Genomic DNA, 20,842 nt, shown 5'->3' with positions numbered 1-20,842 from the left:
TAACCCTTCATGCTCCACCCCTCAGCCAGTTTAACTGCAACTCTATAATAAGTGAGGAAAAGAGGAAGATGCTAATATAGCATTTTACAGATTTGAATACTTTTGAATTCTGCAACAATTCAGAACCAGGATTCCAGTCAAAGTTTTCTGGTACATCAAATTTAACCAATTAGTACCCCCAGTTTTCCCCTGCCCAAAAAATTCACAAATGAGAAAGGTGAAGACAATGACAGTTTATTAGGGAAAATTGTACCTGTCTGATAATGTTGTATGAATACGTATCACAGCTTTATTTCCTCCTGGACATATATACGTCATTAATACTAATCTCCTAAAATACTCAACTGGACCAGATCGACTTGTGAACAGGTCTTAAACCTCCATGTAGAATCAATTTGATTGTAGTCCGATCTAATTAATGTAAAGACATTTAATAAAACAGTATCTGGCTTAAGCAAACATAAGCCATGGAACTCCGCTCAAACCTAGCTCACCATCACGGCATATGGGGAAGCAGAAGTTCTGCTAGGAAGAAGTGGTGGGAAAGGGGAAGTGGTGAGTTTTGACTGTAGAACGAGACACCACGAGGAAGGTGAGGAAGAGCAAGTCAGCCCTATGACTGTGGTCCTTATTTTATGGTCAACATTGTTTGCAGCACTGTTCCAATAAGCTGGAAATGGAGTCTTTCCTCACTGATTGTCCTTTCTTTTACAAATATTGGTTTTTCCCTCTTCAGTGTTCTGTATTTTACTGCTTTGTGTATGTACTAGAAGCAATGCCAAATGCAACTTGCACAAAGCAGCCATCTCCAAGCATTTGGGGATGAATCTTAGAACCAAAACTACATTCTTACGTACATTTATTTCTCTGAAACAAAGGTGTGAGGTTAAACTACTGAAACTCACATTATAAAGTGAAAGATCTGTACATTTCTGCTGCATAGATGAGGAATGATTTGTACTTAAATGCAAACTTAAAGTTGCTCTACTTCCTCTTCCAGGCTTTCATTTGTTTAAGCCATCTTTGATTAACTCAACTTAAAACAAAAAAGTAAACATTTTGCTTCCTTGAAAGGTTTCGTTATTTTTGTTTAGGAGAAAAAAAATAGGATAAATAAAAACCCTCTTTCATACTGACCTATAAGAAGGAAACCAATACCTAAGAAATACCTATTTCAAGCGAAATAAGCCATAAAACTCTTTAAAAGATAGTGTTTACATATATAAATGCACCCTGCTTGTCAAAATATTTATACAAAAATTAAGACAATTGTTAATTCTTGAGTGTTACAAACATAAAAATGTCACTTGTTTTCCAAGTCAGTTCAGCCAAGACTTACTTCAGATCACTTATATTACTGAACATCCCTGAAAACTTTTAACTTAGTAAACTAACAAATCACAGTGGAGTTTCAACTCAGACAACTGGCAATGCAGATGCAAGTCTGAAGTTAAACTGAATCAGCAAGTGAACAATGAGCAAATCATTTAAAACTTAAAAAAAAATATTGCAGCCACATAGCTTGCACAAATATCCCCTTGATATATGTAATTTTTATTAGGCTAGCTCTTCAAATTTTCACTCACAGTAATGCTGTATATGTGCTTAACATCCTAGAACATGTAACAAGTAGTCTCCATTTTCAGGGAAAGTGTGAATAAATTTAAATTCTCCCTTTTGAGCCAACACTTGTCATAAGACAGTACTTGCTATGCAAACTGGATGGCAGCTGATTTTTTTCCAGTTAGTGTGAGGTTTCATAATCAGTTCTGTCATAGGCATCAACCATTCATTCATTCAACCATAAAAATGTGACTTACTAGAAAAAGAAAAATAGAGTCTAAAGGCACAGAATCACATAGCTGCTCTAGTAGGAGTCTGTAAACAGAGAATTGTTTGAATTTAGGAAATCCAAATCTAGGAAAGTAAAAAGGCATCTGAAGCAGGCTTTATCTAGCCAACTTCCTTAAAGACCCAAAGAGTTCTGAGGTCTACAAAGTATGCACTAAAATACCGTATTTCAAAAAGCAATAAGGCAAATAGTATACTCATTATTCAGAAAAGTTACAATGGTAGTGTAGGCATATACAGTATAACTTAGTTACAATTCGTGGTACTGTTTCTACTACATAGTGCTATAACTGTTTCCTTTCTACATAACTGGAGATTAAACCTGGGTTCCAGGTGAACACAAACCCATCCTTTGTACCGCCATCTACCACTGGCAATAGCTCTTCAGCAGCATCTGCTCTGCTGCCTGGGTCACGGTCATGCTGAGGGAAGTCCACAACTCAGACTAAACACTGTCATACTTGTGAAGAGCTTCTTCTAGCTTTTGTGTCACTTTTTGAAAAAAGAGTATTTGCTGTTGCAAGAAATGCTGCATCTGTGATTTAAAGTCCCTCACACGAATTTTGTGGAAATGATTAATTTCTGCAAGGGTTGCAAAGGAAATAATGTTACAACGTTCCTGAATGCCCTCAGCTTTTTGGAGCTCCATCTTCCCCTCTTCCACGTGCCGCTTACTCTCCTTTACTTTGGTAAGGGCTCCTGCATAAAGAACAAAATGAAACAGTTGAACGGTGAGGACCATGTAGACTTGACTACTGAACTTTAACAAGTAATATAATAACAACACGGATTTGTATAAGGTTTATTCTCATTGTATTTATATGTGTACATACGTACGTGTACATATACGTGTACATATGTGAATGAAAAAGGAATAAAAGCTTTTTCATGTAAGAAAAATCACAGACCAGTGGATCCTGTTTAAAAAGCAAAATACAACAGTTTTTAAGGCTCAAGCATGGAAAAATTAGTAAAACATGCCTATTTTACAACCTTAAAAATCACATGATGTCCTTCAGAGAATAACTGAGAGATATACCAGTAGTGGGAATAAGTGAAAGCACTAGAAAACTTGTCAGATCAATTTAAGCCTACATAAACCCCAGAGAAATAGCCTCATTAAGGCTTTATGAAATATCAGTTTTTCCAATCTTTGTGAAATGTCAAAAGCAGATCTTAATACACAAAATCTTGACAAGACACGTTTTTGCTTTTACACTACAGATGCTCCAATTACTGAGTACTAGAGAATCTAGCGGTTTATTCCAAAGTCACAGATGCCCAGCTAGACCTTACGTAGCATTGTAAAACTAGTAGAAAAACAGAGTTAAAGAAATGACGGTCCCCCTTCTCCAAGTACACACATCCTACAGAAGCAAAATATCACCCAAAACAGACACACCCAAAGCAGACTCATAAAATGACAGAATGTCAAGACATGTCTTAAGACATTCATATTCTTGGACTCAATTTCCCATAGAGCAACTTCTTTGCCTTAAATATTACATGTGTATTTTATTCATACAACTAAAATTAATCAGATCAGTACAGCTTTTATCTTCTCACTAGATGCTTGTTCCTTTAAATATTTGTAATTTCTTAACTCTCCTTTCAGATTACACTTCTTGCATGTGAGTACAGTTCACAGACAGGGCTCCCTTCTTGGCTCAAAAAAGAGCTTTAATGTACCCCCTGCACTGACACTTGCCAGAAAGCTAATGGAGAAACCTCTCTGCCTGTAAATTCCAGGGGTAAAACCCTTCACTCTGTCTGCTGAGGAAGCAAGTTTGTCTTCTTGTCAGCCTGAACCCACACATGGCAAACACCATTGAACAGTTACAATGCAGTTTGTAAGCACTCTTTGTCTTCCTGTGTCTGTCTGAAAACCATGTTAAATGTACCTCTTGCCGGTGCCCTGACACATCCCTGCAATTCAGGTCTGGAGCATGACTGTGCATGGATGTGTCTGTGTTTGCTGTGTACACAGCAGGCTGGGAGGCAACTGGGGAGCATGGTTGCTGCTCATTACATTTTACTCAGGTGCTCCTCACATTCCCCAGCCTGCTGTGGCTCATTCCCTGACCATCTCCAACCCTCACCAGGCAGACAGGTAGAATGGAGGGTACGCTCTTATAGGAAGTAAGTTAAAATATCAGATGATTTCGCAGCCTTGGGTAAATAGAGTTTGCTGCATTTGAGAAACTGAATAGGGGTTATGTCTTGCATTACAGATAAAATGTGGAATTCCTAAAATGAAAGAAGCCTGCATGACTTTTCTCTGTTCAGCTTCTAACAACAACTTGTTAACTGTTGTGGGTGTGGGGGAAGGTGGAGACTGTTTTTAATTGCAAACACTGAGAAAATACTTTCACTATTATCAGTACTTCTCTACTCTTAAAATCATATTTTTCTGCTTAACTTGCACTTGGGCTATGCTGTACATGGCATCTCCTGTCTGCAGTCCTGGTATGAGCTCTCCATCATGTGCATAAGAAACTCCCCTCTGGTATGATGTAGCTGCAGAAAGACATTTCTTTTTGAAACCGTGGCAGGGAGGTTATTAACAAGCTAAGCACAGACCACAGGCTGCATGGCTGATGACACTTATATTCAGGTGGCAGAGGTCACACGCTGAACCTGATGTGCTAAAGAACTGGCTGAAGGCCAAGGACAGTGTCTGTCTCTGGGGGCTGCAGGGTGGTGGCAGGGTTCCATACCTTCCTGGATCCCATTGCATGCTTATGTGGCTAAAAGCTTGGCACTGGCTTGACCACATCATCTTCAGCCTGGCCCAAAAAATCACCACTGAAAAATCTTCTCCATATGGAGTAGTGCCAGCAGTGGGACTGAGCCAAAAGATCTGCATTTTGTCCTCTCAGGAGTGAGGAATCTGTGAGGTAGGGCACGATCTGAAAAACATTTAATCCCTTCTCCTGTAAAAAGAATGCTTCTTTTAACAAAGTTAACCAGGCTTAGCAAAAAGTTTTTCTATGCTCTGCGGGCACGACAGGAATCCATGCATGGCTGCAAAAACCTGAAATTTGGGACTTGCTGGAAGCCAGATGGAGCTGGTTAAATAAACATGACAACTCTTCAGCTGTGATGTGGGAAACAGCTTTAGACGTTATTTCTAGAATGACCAAACTGGAAGAAAAATACTTTTACAGCATCAGCACCTGAAAGCATAACTAAGTTCTGGTGCATGTATAATCTTCAAATTATACTACATTAATAAAAAACATATATTACCAAACACTAAAGCCTTCCAGATTAGATGTATTTTGCATTTTTGCCAGTAAAGAAAAGGAAGATTTATAATTAGGGAAGGAATCCAAAGGGAAAAGTTACAGTCATTAACAATGCTCTCTTAATGCATACGGATTCATACTGGTCCTTTAAAACCTGGACAGATTACAACCAGATATCAGCAATATATGACAAAACTGATACATATATGTAAGTATAAAATTGCTTGGGTTTTATTTTGAAATGCCTTTAAATGAAGTGTTGAATTATTAGTAAAACAACTAATCTTAAAATAACTTAAGAGAAAAAATTTTATCTTGTTTCTGGACAGTAAAAGAATCCTCTCTAAACATACAGAAAAAAAAAGCACCCATGTGCTTTATTTTAAGAAGCAAATAATAATTTGTTTTCAAATGTTATATTTAAGTTGGTCAGCATATACTGAAGTTTGCAAGACTTAGTTTAGCAAATTGTAGGAAAAAAGTGTTACTAGTTCGAATGGCTTTGCAAGCAGCTTTAGTAACAAAACACACCCAAATTTTCTCCAAACACCTTTCCATAATCTACTTTTCCAGCATTTTAATCCCTGTGAACAAAACTCTGAGCTGGAACAGAGATTCATTGATGTGGAGGGTTCAATAATCCATGCAGGTTTCTAGCAGTGAATTGGAAGAGAAGAACAGTGTGAAGGAATTGGGGACTGGAAAGCAGCTCCTTGTGTGAAAAGAAGGGCCTTGCCCAGAGATGCCTTGGTAGGGGATGGTAATGGCTCCCAGCTCACAACTCCCAGCCTGCTGCACTACAGGCTGTACACCATGAAACCCCTCCACCTCCATCCTCACTAACTGATCCATCACACCCCGCGCCTAATCCAGAACCTCACAGCTCGCAGGCTGCTGAGGTGAGCAAGGCCCCCCAGTCTAAAAGTACACCTGCAGAAACTTCTCCTGCTTCTGATTTTAATTGTGTGAATACCTAGTATTGGTTTGGACAAACAGAGAAACCCAGATGTAGGTTAAAAAAAAAAAAAAAAAAGGTAGAATTATGGCAGTCCCAGAAAAGACTAACAAATTTCAGGAAAAAGAAACAGAAGGAGCCACATCCTAATGCATATTAGCTCAAGGAAGACTCCTGCTGAGTACATGCCTGGGAGAAATATCTGCCAGTACACTGTTCCCAAAGGGATGGAATACATAAAAATAAATTCTTGGGGATTTTTAAGATCCAGATGTACAGATTCTGTAAAGTCTTGCCCATGCATTTAATGCTTCTGGTCTAAGGAAAAGACCTTCTGTCAGGAGTCATGTCCAAGTGATCACGACTAACTTTCAAACAGGGAAAAGGGCCTGGATCAAAGATGCTGCAAAAAGCTGTGCTACATCTATTTCTGTTCTTAAAGGTGGGGAAAAGCGTATGTGAATGCTGTTTCTCACTGCCCAAAGCCTTACAGTGATGCTCACTGAATGCAGCTAAGGGCTTAAGAGAAATTCACATTGTTTGTTTTGAAGTATGAGATTAGACAAAACAAGATGATATAAACATGTTTAACAAGGAAAATTTGTGCTACCAAAACTGGTGCTAGTGTATTGTGCTAGCAGTCAGGAAAACAGGGAGAATGTAGAGTTTCTGATAGAAATAAATACTTTCAAGCATATAACACACTATACAAACAGCAACTTAAATAGGTATTGAGGAGTGTTATGAGAAAAAAAAGAAGTTTATTGAGTAAGCTGCTTATGCAAATACAAGGTTGCAACGAGGCAGGAGAAGTTATATACATTCAGAAAAAAAAAATAAAATCCTGAACCCGAGAGAACTCAGATTTGAGTCAAAATACATTTTCACACCACCTGCAGTTTTATTACAGTAATAAACGTTTTGAGATTTGTGGTTGAGAGTCAACTAAGAGTGTGTTTGGATCCATACACTGACTCTCCCTGCACACAATAAGCATACGTGTACTCCTGTAAACCTATGCTGATGTATATGTGGCCCCAGGTGCTCCACTTGCATGACCTGAGCACCCTGCCAGCAGCCAGCCCCACACTGGTTCTTCTTGCTTGCTATGTACATGACACAAGTCCCAGCTGCAGTCTGCAATGTGACCAGAAGGCAAAAGTTTTGGGGCTCAGCTCTTGCAGACTGCAGTCAAGACTGCTCTTCACTGAACTCCTCAATCTCAGCAGAAGGCAGGCCTGCCCTGCGCCTGCCAGCATATGCAATCAGGAGCCAAAGAGCAGCAGCACCTGCTGAGAGTACAGTCAACAGGTTTCATTTGTGTGAGAGCAAGAAGACCAAAGCTGAGACGGTTCCCTGAAAGGGCTGCACAGTTAGGGTCAGAAAACACTGTGATCTTCTAAGAAACACCCAAGATTGACTTCATCTTTCTACTATCAGCAAGCTACAAGATAACATTTACTTTGTCACTTACTAGAAAGTAGAACAACTTCCATTACCACATCATTCACTTGTTCATCATATTAATAGTCTAACAGTACGAATGATGTGTCCTTCAAAGCACACGAATCAAATGAGAGCTTTGAACTTGTCTAATAACTCACTTCGCTTTACTTTTATTACAAGACATTGTTCTAACCTGAACACCATCTCTAATGGGAAGGGAAAAAACATATTCATGATGCTGCTTTCATAAAAGGATGTAAAACCAGATAATGTAACTAGAAATTCTTTTTCCTTACCTAATGATAAGATCATTTAACTATGGCTCTTTGCTTAAAGATTTGAAAAAGCTACCCAGGGGTAGCTCACATGCATGGAAACATCTCCCACCCAGAAGACTGCTGCCAGAACATGTCGGTCTACAGGGTTGTCCCTCTACCCCAGATCTAGCAAAGATGTTGTTATGAGATGTCTCAAATGACTAATCCAACAAAAAAATGGAATTGGCCTGGAGGGGAGAGAGACGATGGCTTGGTTTTATCAATGGCCTGGCTATGTGATCCAGCTCAGCCCAGGGCTACAATCATCAGCTTCAAGGGAAGTTGCAGAAGCACTGCATGAGGTTACAAATAATGTGAAATCCTACTCCAAAAAAAGCCCTCAAACTTCCCCCTCTCAATTCACAGTGAAATAGTGTGTAACAGAACAGAGATTTTGCTACGCTGACAGATTATTTTCTTAAGAATGCTCTGAGCACTGATTAACAAAAGAAGCCTACACTAAGATTCTGCAAATTCTTTACATTTTCTGGCCAAGATTTATAATGGAAAGAAGCATAATAGGAATTTGCCTGAAATTAAAACCAGAAGACTTTTCCAGTAGAGACTGAACTGTATAAAAGAAATGTCCCAGGGAAAAAGTACCATTACAGTTACTAATGTTGAAATGAGTTGCTCCTTTAAAATCTGGGTTTTTTCCAGTTTTACACTGAAAAAAGCAAGTCATCTTCAACACCAAAGGCAAAATTCTGAAGCCACCTGCTCTTTCAGTAAGTGTCAACACAACACAGTTTTCAAAAACAGTCTTTCAAATTAAAAGATGCTATTTTTCTCCTTAAGGATGCAAACCTACTTTAATAACATTCTCTTTTCCAAAGTGAAATGTTAGAAATATAAAAATCAAATACATTGAACTGCAATTACTTTAGCATTACAGGGGGTTTTGCAGATACATAAAAATGGCTATAATGCTTATGGGATCTTCAGCCTAACAATAGTTTTTTGTTGCACATTGCTCAAAAAAGCCCCAAAAAACCATAATACTATCCTGTAAATCTAGGCTTTTAAATTACAGTACTGTGCTGACATCTAGGCTACCACTGCCTGACTATAGGATTATTAACACTAGACAGAATTATTTGTTCTTCCAGTTACCCTATAGAAAAGCTCATTGAAAGCTGACAGAGACGAATTATTCAGTTCAAAAAGAAGTCACTTTTTAATCTACACAACTCAGAGATCACACACAAATAAAACAGCCTTGCTACAGATTTCAGAAACTTAACTAACTGTAACCTCATGTGATGGTTTTAACATATAAATTGATTTAATTAACATATAACTGATTAACAATGGTGTTAGATTGCAGTGTCAAACGCCAATTTTACGGAACTGCCAGGGTTATGGACACTATACATGTCTAACTAATATTTTTTAAAAATTTAAAAAATGTGATTATTAAGACCCGATTACACTCATTGAGCATACATCTGCCAGTTAGTGTACACACACATAGGAAGAACATACATAGGAAGAACATACACGGCCAATTTATTTCTTCAAACCTACAAGGACTCTAATCATACCAGTGCATGGTCAGAGACTCCAAAATGATCACATTATTGAAAAGTTATTTAAATTCCCACGCTGTCAATTCCATTTCAGTTCCAGAGTCCCCAGAGGAATCTACAAGCTTTGGTGTGCAGCACCTCCAGTACAAATGTCTTCCTGGGCCATGCTACACCACACTGCTATATGAGCTCATGCCATAGTTTGCCTTTGGAAGAGTTGATAAAAGGAGACGAGAGCATGATGGTAAAATAAATGAAAGAAACATTACAGAATTACCAGTTTATTACATCTACTGCCACACACAATGCCATTAACAAAATTAAAAGAAAACCCCACAGTGTTAGGTAACCGCACACAAAAAAAACGTGCAAGATGAGATGCAAGCTTTCCATTCAAATTGTGAATGCAGCGATTTAAAAGTAATGCTATCTTTTGATGTATTGTACACCAACAGTGTTTTAAGCAAACAAATGACCTTATCTCAGCCAGTAAAGCATGTTTAAGCTGCGTTCATGAAGAGTTTTGACTTTACAAGTACGTATAGTGATGTCTGAAAGGAGGCCCACCAGGAACAATTTGATTTTAAAATCCACCTGAACTATGTATATTGCTGTCTGCTATCACAAATACAGCATTTTGCACCATAGCCTGAGAGGCAAGCACTAACTAATGCTGCTTTTGCCCAATTCTAAGGCACTCTGTACTTTACTCACATGTACCATTTAAGGAGTTTTTCTCTGGCTTCAGCAGGGATGGAAAAGAATGAAACATAAACTAGGCTGGTCACCAGAAATGCAGTACATTTGCCCATTAGAAAGCTAGTCAAGTTTTTCAGGAACACACCTGAAAATTAAAGTAATTGCAATTTGCAGAAGTACCAAGATGAAACCTTTCAGAAATTTTTTAGTACTTTTCACTAGTTTACATCTAAATGGGGCATCAAACAAGCTTTTAACACATTTTCCAGAATAGGAGTTGGTCTATTACAGTTCAGTTGTCACAGGTTCTGAAAACTAGTTTTTCCCAGTTAGGATGCTAATTACAGGCGTTTTTTGGTAGAAAGGTGCTACAGACTTAGGAGCTTTTGTAAATGCCCTGTTCAGTTCATAGTGCTGACTTCAAGACAACAACCATCAGAAATCATGCTATGCATGCATGGTAGAGATTTTCAGTAGAACTGGTTAACAACAAATGAATAGAAATGTCTCCTCCTCTCTAGAATGCATGTAAGTGCCATTATATTGAATGGTGACTTTCAAAGTTTTTGTAAGATTCATGGGATGTGTGTGAACAGGGGAAGACAGGTAACACTGCATATCAACATCCATACACCATTACTGAGAGGAGCAAGTATAAATGCAAGTTCTGCTGACTCTTACTTCTTTATTGGGGTACAACAAAACACCTGCTTTTGGATGTTAAGGCTAAAAGGAAAGCAAAGAATGAACACAATTTATGGTGTTTGCTTCTCCATAATTATCTGCTTAGCTCCACTACTGTCCTAAGATGAGCAAATACAACATGCATAGACAATTTAGCAAATTCATATGAAAAGAGTCAGGATCAAAATGAAATGCAGATACTGGTTCACTTTTTCTTAGTACCCTTTAATTGCTCTCTCTTAGAAATCTGAATGCTGCAGTTTCTGTGTAGGGACAAAAAGAAGTACAACTCTTATTGCATAAAAAAAAATACTCAAGGTAAATCATCATTAATGTAACCAATTAAAAATGTTATATAATACAAATGCAGAACACATGAACATTATAATATCATGCATATCCATATTATATAAAAAATTAGTTTCTTCAGTATACTGCCAGTTAGCCAGCATAGCTATTCACTCATATAGATTCAAAATCATAAAAATCATAAAAATAATTCAAAAATCATAAAAATTCTAAAAAAATTAGAATAGTAAGTTGCATGGGACAACAAAGTAATGAAAACTTCAAATCACAGGATGAATCTGCTTTTCACATTATTAATGAATGAACTGCAGGTAGGTATGAAAAGGGTAGTTTTGTTCATTATAATTACAGAAGTATCCATGATGTGTACCTACTTAAAACAAAGGCTGAAAACATCACACTTCTTCCTGCTCTGCTACAATAACTCAAAGCCACTGGCAAGAACTGAACAGATTGTTTAATTTTTATTTTTTTTTTATTTTATTTTAATCCTCACAGCCTTCATGAAAGAAGCAAACCAGACTGCATAGAAAGCATGTGCCATTTGTTTGCTCTAATCTGCTGATAAGACTCATGTTTTGGGGGCTCAGCCAAAGGTAATTTCATTTTTTTCAATTAGAATTTTTAAATCTGTGCTATTTGAACCATGCAAATTAAAATACATAAGTACCAGCTGGGTATGTTTATACAGTCTGCACACATTAACTTGGTATTTCAACTGTTCAAACAAAATCTAACAATGAACTCATGGAGAGATGCTGGAAAGGCTGAAACACGTCCTTGTTTCAAAGGTGATTTGCAAAACAGTCAGATAGCTTATTTGTGTTTGATAATGCTAACAAAGAACTGGAAGAGCTATGGAAGCTTCTTTCCATTTTTAGTCTACCTATTTCTGTGTTCCCTGTTTGGATGGAATAAGCCTACCAATTCTCATCTCCTCTGTTTGGATAGAAGCCCTTTCAGCCAGACCAGGAGCCCTCTGATCTTCAAGAGAACCATCTCACTATCTTCATATACTTCAACCTCAAAGATATTACACAGTTTCTGAAACAAAATTACTTCCTCTTCCTACAATATAACTTTTAATTCTTCAATGTCTACATTGCTACTCCCTAGTTGCCCACAGGGTTTTCCCAGTAGACAAGGCCTTATTGCCTGCAGTGAGCAAGTACCTGTGAGCACACAAGAGATGGGAATACACTGCCTGTGGTCAAACCTACAGGTTTGAGCTCTGACCAAAACTTCTCCAGTCTGTTGGCACAAAGAGGGTAGACTGCACAGATTTTCCAGTCTGCAGTAACACATGCAGCTTCTCCCACAGGAGGAACAGTTATACTCTTTCTTTGCTACCAGCTGGTTTTAAAAAAGAAACTACTGGTGTTTTATCAGCTATGAAATGTCTCTCTGTCACTGAATTTGTTTGATATCAGGCTATCAGGTTTCAAAAGGTAATAGGAAAGGAAAACATCATGACAGCATAAATCTTGCTCCCTTAGAAAGCTATAGAGATTGCAGGAAAGTGAAAAAGAAAAAAGAATCACAGTTTAAAAAGGTCCATGCATCTTTTGGACAGACAGGGCATACAAGTCCTTTTTTTTCCCTTTCCTATTTAATCTCCTTTAAGTAAGGCTATTACTCAATTTTAGTCTTGCTTACTCCTGCCCTCTGATTAAGGAAGATGCAAATTTATAGAATTTCTAAATGTGAAGATTCTTTCATATTTTAGCTATCTAAACATCTCCATTTCCTTGAGATTACCTTCAAATACTGGCAGGCAATACTGGATGATGCAGCAGCAAGCAGACAATGCTACATCACCACTGTTAAGAGCTATGGGGAGGCTGACAGGGCAAAAAATACAAGCCATTCTGGAGCAGAACATCCTTTCTCACCAAAGTCCTTATACAGAGGAAGTGCATGTACCCATCTCTTTTTACTGTTGTAAGGGTCATCTGGCTAGGATTACATACCCAGCTCTTACCCAGTACCTACCTGGGCTGAACCCCATGCAAAGTATATGCATCTGAGAGACAGAGGAGGGGAAAAAAACCCCAAAGGTGAATAAAATGAAAAAATGGGATGGAAAAAAATATGTCTGCATAACAAATTGAAGAGATTAGGAAGTAAGCATGAGAGAAAAGCACTGCATTTACACTGTGATATAAAATTTTAGGTGACAATATTAACCAGTCTGATTTATTCATGGACACACATACCACTCCTTCCCCCTGAAGGGGTCCAAGCAAAGGAGAGGAAGCTGAAATGTTACAGAGAGTTACAAGTTTCAGTGCTGTTTGGATTTTTGTGACGCTTGAAATTTCGATGCATTTACAGCTATATAGATTTTTCACCTACAAATTTTTAAGATATTCTAAAAACACACCCAGCGCATTCTTCAAAGCCAGTATCTAGAATTAAGTTTCCTTCAATAAGACCACTTGCCTTATTTTACTTTTCACAGTGATCAAGAAGCAAAAAGGTCACTTGGATATTTTTAAAAATAATTCCCTTAAATCCTGGCATGCAGAGGAAATGGAATCGCTGCCTACATCTTTAGAAATATTTAGACCACTTTCTCAGATCTGTTTTGCAAAAATCATGACCAGAAGTTTGCAAAGGTTAGGGAAAGAAGAAATCTGGAAGGCAGAGATAAAGCAGCACTGTTAGTCAGTATTGCTTCCACTTTCAGGAAAGACAAGAGGCTAATTATAGTAATTCCTCAAACAAAACTTGAAAGAAAAATCCCAAATGCCCCCAACTTCTCTACTCTCACTAAGCAAATATGAAGACAAGACAGCCAGACAAGCACGAGCCAGAGTACTAGCATATCCTATCTCCAACTCTCAAAAGTGCACAAATTTTCTGATCCTGAACTTGCATGGGCCTGCAGTGAGCATTTGTGTTGAAGATTACTGAAGTAGGAAGATCTCATCAGTTGAGTGAAGCTCTAGCAATTAATATGTAGAAATTATTTCATCAAGAATGCCTAGGGAATTTCCATTAGTAGACCTTAAAAACATAAAAAAGAAGGTATTATTACAAAGGAAGTTGGGAAGCTGTTTTTCTTCTCAAAATGAAAACAACTGAATCCAGTATTTCTTGAAAGATATACCAGCTTTGCAACAGAAAATTATAAAAATGCGCCTTAGCTTTTGAGCCTATGGAACTTAATATCCCTCTTCTGCAAATGTTTTTGCCAGGGGCTAAATGAACTGAGTACAAGTATATCTGTCTGACATATTTGTATATTCCATTCCAAAAAAACCACCAGTATGCACAGAAATATTTTCAAGCAAGCACTCTGGAAGCATTTACCTATGGGGGGTTGAGGGCTGGACTCATAAAAATATCTGGGTATTTAGAAGCTTGAGACACCACTCTGCCATCAGCTACCATACAGACGCCAGTCTTCCCCCTAATGACTTAGTTTTCCAAACAAAACCTATAAAACAACTAGTTATTTGTAAGGGATGTTTGCCTTGGTACTGATATGCTCTATGCCACCTTCAGTGGGGCTCTCAAATCAATTATTTCCAGACAGAAATGTAAGGTTTCCAACTTGGCACATTCTTTGCTGCAGGATTCAGTCCAATGAATCTTCAGACCTGGACTGAGGCACATATGAAACAAGGTAAGGTCTCTCACAAAGCATTGACTAGTTGATCCTCAACTGGCATGTGGTACAGGAATGTTCAAATCCTTCCTCTGTCACTCCTGAAGCAGGAAATTTAATTCTTTCTTTCCTACAGAAAATTCCTTCAACACTGGGTACTCAAGATGAAAGAGACAAAGGAATCTTTTAAAATCTCCTACTGAAGCTATTTCCATTTCATGAAATACTAACAATATTAATAAGATAATAAAAAGTTTGAAAATATTTCCAGAGTACATTGGTTCATAAGTTTTACACAAATTACACAAATAAGATCATGTGTGATGTCCTCAGCACAGAAGACAGAAAGACCTGAGCAATTAAAAGCACAACAGTTAACACATTTTCCGGCTAACATGCAGACAAAGCAACAGCAAGGCTTACATGGCTTTGGTGCATAATTCTAGGGAAAAAGACAAAGCCCACATAGAGGGAAACTTTTGCCTCTGTGATTCTTTCTGCAGAAGTTGCAGAAATTTTTAACAAAACCCCGGACATGGAGACTTCTCAATCCAAACCACATTTTCAAACCACATTCAGCAGCTGTTCAACAAGCTGCAGTAGACCAAAGCCATAACAAGACAACTCAGCTAAACATTCTGTGCACAGACATAGGCATGCTTTGGGTACAGCTGCCTTTGTTTTTCAGTCCTTCTCAGGTCTATGGGAATATGACCTTGTGTAGTGGTTTGAGAGCCCCAAAATCCAATTCTCAAGTCCAAGCCCCCCTCCCACATCTCAGCCCAGTGTGAGATGGGTTTTCCAGACAACACACAAGACTCAAAATGGGGGGAAGGGATTATATTAAATGACTTCACACATAAATATTACAATACATTACACACACAATCTCAGCTATCTCTACCATGATAAAGCAGTATTTACAATGGATCACATCTCTTCTCTCTCCAAATAAAAGTCCAGGAAGAAGGAAGAGATGCTTTCCACTCAGAGCAGCAGTCTCTCCAGGGTAGCAGTCTACCTCTCTCTTCCATGCAGCAGCTGTAGCTGGATCACTTTCATTATACACGAGGGGGATCTCCAAGCCCCTCTCGGCCCTTTGACTCCAAGTGAGGGTCTTTTTCTTCTGTGGGCTGTGTTCACCGGGACAAAGGTCACTTCACCACGTCACATCAATGAACTGCAGAAGCCTTCGTGACAGTCCCTATCTTCAGGGGATTCAAACTCCCTTACAGAGCTCCTGAGCTCTGATCTCAGAGCAGTGAGGGGGATCGAAGCCCTCCTCCGCATTCCTTCAGCTGTCCCAGTCCAGCTCCGGGAAGCCTGAGCTTCTCAGCTCTGCTCTCTGCAGTGCATGCTGCATTTTAGGACTCTCATCTAGTAGGAGTCCACCTCCTCCACTTAGGAGGGGTCTCAAAAGGGTTTTGGGTGGTCTGGTTTCAGTTCTTACCCCAAACTCTGTCTCTGCAGGGCTTAGTCCTGCTCTCTCTCTCTCCATTAGAGATCTCTATGTCTTCCTTGGCTGCATGCTGTCTCTGCTGCTTCTCTCTTAGCTCTCTGCCACTGCCCTCCGTACGCTGCTGCTTCTGCTGCTGCTCCTGCTGTTGTTTACAGTGGGGAAAAAACTCCCAGCTTCTCAGCCACAGATCTCAGTCCAGTTTAACACTGTTTCCGAGTTTCTGTGACCCCAGCCGGGGACTGGGGGGCTGTGGCCGTGGCCCCCCAGAGGGGCTCTTGCCCCTTCAGCTCGTGGCTTTCACAGCATGGCCACTCTCCAACTACAACTACAACCACCTTCTTTTCTGGTCTGGGTGATATGTTTATATTTTGCAGAAGCGCTCATTGGCTTGACCCCAAGGGTAACCACCCCTGGGGGGTTACCATTTTATAACTTCAGGGGGAAAACTGTTTTTTCCCCCACCACACCTCGTTTTTTATCATCTGAAGTGGACAATATATCTGCACTTCGTAGGGGGAAAAAAAAGGAGCACTACTCCCAACTTCAGGGTTCATCTTTTTAAAGGAATGGCCATCTAAGCAATGTATCAATCAGGCTGCTCCTGCTTCTACATCTTATAAAGCCACTTTGGCGTCATTTTCCTGCTCAATGAGGTTGTACATTAGAAAATAAAATGCACTTTGAAGAAAGATACATCAACTGTATTTTTCAGATGATCTATTATCACCAACAGATATTTATATAGACTATAGAGACATCATTATTTCTCAAAACTGGCAGCCATCCCAGACAATAAATTTAAAAGAAAGCTTTTATGTTGTAAAAACAACACATGGTTCATAATTTCATCTGAAGTTTACAGATCGAAATTGAAGAGTTGTACCTTGTTAAAAGTAACTCTTAAAAATAATAAACCAGCAATATACTGTGTGCAAAAAACAACAACTCTCAGTTTTCCTCATGTTTGCTGTTTTGTAACAGGAACAACAACAACAAAGACACAACCCAGCTCTAACCCTGTTCCTATCATGAACCGGATACTCAAGAGATCAACCATTCAAGCATATGCCATCTTCCAATGGCTGGTATGTACCGCGGGTAATATTGTCTTGGAGGTAGTGCTAGACCAGAGGTGCTGGAGCATTAGCAGCTTCATGCCTGACAGCCAGACATTTCTCCAAGCTGCTCCAGGGCAGTGCTATGGCCCTAAATCAACTCTACATACATCATGTTCATGCACTGTTCTAGCGAAAGTGTATTTACACAAACTTTCCCCAGTTCAACAAGGTAAACCTAACCAAAAAGCATAAATTCAAACTATAAAAGAAACAGGGATGGGTCCAGCACATACCTTATTATTCCCAGTCCTCTCTTCAAAGTCTCATCTCTAAAAATACTTTTGTGAAGAATTCCATAAAGCCTTGAAGCTTGAGAATGTATTATTTAAATAGTATATATACTCTGATGGTTTTTTCTACCTAATAAAAAATCTGTCCCTTTATTTTTTTCCAGAAGCTTAGAGATAATCCTACTAGTTGACAACTCACTTTAACATGCTCTGCTCCCAACACAAGGCATTTCCAAGGTGACCCTTCTCTCCAAATCAAAAATATTTGAAAGCTGTTATCAGAACCCTGCAGAGCAACTCCTCAAAGGTTAGACTGCACACTTCCCTTTTCTCTTCAAAATAATACTAAGCGTGTTTAAGTTTCCACTCACAATTTTCAAGATTTGATAGCAGAATGGAAATCTGACAATTTTTACAAAAAGCTTATTTTCTGAAATAACAGCAAATTGTGCACTTCGTAGCAACTCTGTTTCCTCAGATGCTCCCAGCAATAATGCATACTTCCGCAAGTCTGTCTTTTTGATCCACCGGAAAACTTTTCCAACCTTTTTATTGTCAAACTCAAGGTACTACTCCAGATAAAAAAAACCTAAAAATGTCACGTATGGGCAAAAAGACTGGTTCACATGGGTGACAATTCACTCGGGATGCAGAACACCACTTATTAATCTCCAAAATAGTTTCCAACAAAGCTCATGTATTTTCTCAGGTAACTTACAGATACCCATCTCTGCAGAGCATATGTGATGTTTTCTTGGTCGGTCTCTCTTACAGCTCAAATCCCCACACCCTCCTGAACTTCGAGTTGAAAACTATAGGTAAGGAATAAAGCAGCTAAAAGAACGAAAAATGGACTTCACCTATGTGCAATAGTCAAGAATGTAGGACTACCAATACTCGAACAGCAGCATTTCCACATATATAGCGCTACAAACTTCTGTTTATTTGAGAAAGTGTCATTAGTTGCATAGCAGATTTTTTTTTCATTTTTGAGTTCTTTCTTTCTAACAGATCACAAAGCACCTTATAACCAAAAATCTGAACCTGAAAAGCATGTTTCAGCTAGAAAAATGCTGAAAGGGTAACAGCTGAGCAACATCTGGCTATGACAATGAGGGCAAAGGTTGAACAACTCCAATTAAAAATCCTGTGGCAGACCATTATTCTTCCAAAGGCACCAAGAGAGTTTAATGCTTGGCCAAACAGAAAAACCCCAGCAGCTTTAAACATCTCATCAAACTCACACTGCAAAATGCACATACCTCCATGCACACCTCAAACACAGTGGTCAGTCAGAGGAGTGCCTGCATCTTCAGATTAGTTCATATTTATTATCTACTAGATCAGAGATTTAAAATACTTAACATGCATCTGAGTAATAGATGTTTTCATACCACTTCATGATTTCCAAGGTTTGTAAGCAAGCCCTTTAATGTATCAGCAGTATTGGTAGATCTGGTTTCCTTCAGAGATACACAGTCAAATGGAGCAACCTCTGACCAGTAGAACTGCCAACTACATCTAGACCTTTGGCACAGGACAAAAATTTTGTCACTGATGTGTTTTTTGTATTTTTAGCAATAGTTTACCTTAGTAAACACAGAAAGACTGAACCCAAGGCCTGCAAGCCATACACAGGGCAAATTCAGCCCCTGGTCCCTCCATCTGTTGTATATCACTGATACACAAAACTTAGAATCATTTCAGAAAATACGTAAGGGTGTTACCTTTCTGGACATGGATGATGTCTGGAAAGTTGGCCAAATGCCCCTGATAGAGTGCTAACAAATCCATCACAGGATCTAGGTCCTGACGAGGCTGATCTGCAAAGAGGTCCCCGATGGCATCATACGCTTCTGCAGTGAAGGCTATGGCTTGGTTGAGGCCAGCCGAAAAGGCCTGCTGGTCCAGCTCAAACGCCTGACTGAGGCACTTAAAGGAGTGCCCCACCTTCTGGTATTCCTTCTTGAAACCAGTGACTTGTTTGCGAGCAAACTCATTAGCCGTGTGATTAAGTTGTAGGGCACTCTCATCCATCTTCTTGGTGAAAGCTTTGAAGCCATCCACCTGGCTTTCCACCTCTTGCAAGTCCAGGCTGGCGCCAGGGCCCGTGGGGACACTGATGGTCAGAAAAAAGTTGGCACCCACCATTTCATCCTTCTCAGCTTTGCGCTTGCCTTGCTTCCAAGCCTTCTCATCCGTGCTGGGACAGGTGAGGAAGTGCTGAAAGGCATCACACTGAGCCAGCACGGGGTGGCTGCACATGTGGTCCATCCACCAGGCCAGGCCTTTGCGGCGTTTGGAGATGAAGTCCTCCTCGAAGCGGCCAGTGGCTTGTTTCTCTGGCAGGTGTGGCACGGAGATGACGGGGAACTTCTCGGCCAGGCGCCCATAGAGCCAGTCAAAGTGCTTGTAGCGGCGGTGCACCTGCTGCCCAGTGTGGCTGGGCACCAGCTTGTAGGCGATGTAGCTCTTCATGCCCTTGAACTTGGTCTGCTTGGTGGGGTCCTCGATGGAGCACTGGAAAGGGTAGGGGTTTTCCTGCCACTCGGGACCCCGCGGGCCCAGCACCACGCACAGCTTGTCCCCGTCCTTCACGAAGCCCGCCGCCTCGCCCAGCACGAAGGCCTCCCCGCCAGACTTGACGAAGGTGGAGAAGCGGTTCAGGTTCCGGCTCACCGTGGCCGAGCTCTTGGCGGCGCCGCCGCCGCCGGGCGGGTGCGGGTGTCCCGGGGGGTGTCCCCCGCCCCGGGAGCCCAAGGACGGCTCGGAGCGAGTGGACAGGCGGTACCGGCCCGGGGCACCGCCCGCCGCCTCGTAGTCGGGATAAGAGCTGCCCAGGGCGCCAGGCTCGTCGGCCACCGTGGAGCTGTCGTCCCAGTCGTCGTCCCAGTCGTCATCGCTGCCCTGGCTGGGCTGGTAGGAGCCGCCGTAGGGCGGGAAGGGGTACCCGGCGGGGGGCGCCGGGAAGGGCTCGGGCGGGGGCTGCTGCGCCGCCGGCTTAAAGGAGGCGGGAGGCGGCAGCGGCTCGAAGCCGCCCACGGGGACGTTCGCGTAGCGGGCGGGCGGCGGCGGCTCCGCGGCGGGGGCGCGGATCACCTGCACGTAGGAGGCCGGGAACAGCCCGCGGTCCCCGCGGCTGTTCACACCCTCCAGCCACCCCTCGATGTCCTGCTCGCTGCACAGGCTCAGCACCTCGTGCTCCCGCAGCGAGATCTCACCGGGGTTCTCCGACCTGAAGTCGTACAGCGCCCGCGCCCGTAGCGCCATCGCCGCTCCCCAGGGCGCTCCCGGCACCGCCGGCCCCTCACCCCGCTGCGCCGGCGGGGCTGCGGCACCAGAGCAGCGCCGCCGCTGCCCTCGGGCTCCGCGTCCCGCCGGCGG

At 41.0% G+C, this 20,842-nt stretch overlaps 1 protein-coding gene across 1 annotated transcript; it reads right to left on the bottom strand.

The window, feature by feature from the left end:
- Nucleotides 1-214: 214 nt before the first annotated feature.
- Nucleotides 215-20,801, bottom strand: SNX18 (sorting nexin 18). The gene is made up of 2 exons (XM_027635359.1): nt 19,186-20,801; nt 215-2,550 (listed from the first exon to the last, which is right to left on the bottom strand). Exons 1-2 carry the CDS (start codon nt 20,726-20,728, stop codon nt 2,297-2,299), a joined length of 1,797 nt encoding a protein of 598 aa, XP_027491160.1. The 5' UTR covers nt 20,729-20,801; the 3' UTR covers nt 215-2,296.
- Nucleotides 20,802-20,842: the final 41 nt, after the last annotated feature.

Source organism: Corapipo altera, unplaced genomic scaffold (genome assembly GCF_003945725.1).
Source record: "Corapipo altera isolate COAL_440 unplaced genomic scaffold, ASM394572v1 61411, whole genome shotgun sequence".
Taxonomy (NCBI): Eukaryota; Metazoa; Chordata; class Aves; order Passeriformes; family Pipridae; genus Corapipo; species Corapipo altera.
This window is presented reverse-complemented; position numbering and strand designations above follow the sequence as displayed.

What these genes read in the sequence shown, in the direction of transcription:
- SNX18 (XM_027635359.1), bottom strand. Translation starts at nt 20,728, where the DNA reads ATGGCGCTACGGGCGCGGGCGCTGTACGACTTCAGGTCGGAGAACCCC. An exon ending in CATCATCCATGTCCAGAAAG is followed by an intron (nt 2,551 to 19,185) that starts GTAACACCCTTA and finishes TTCTTTATGCAG; the next exon opens with GAGCCCTTACCAAAGTAAAG.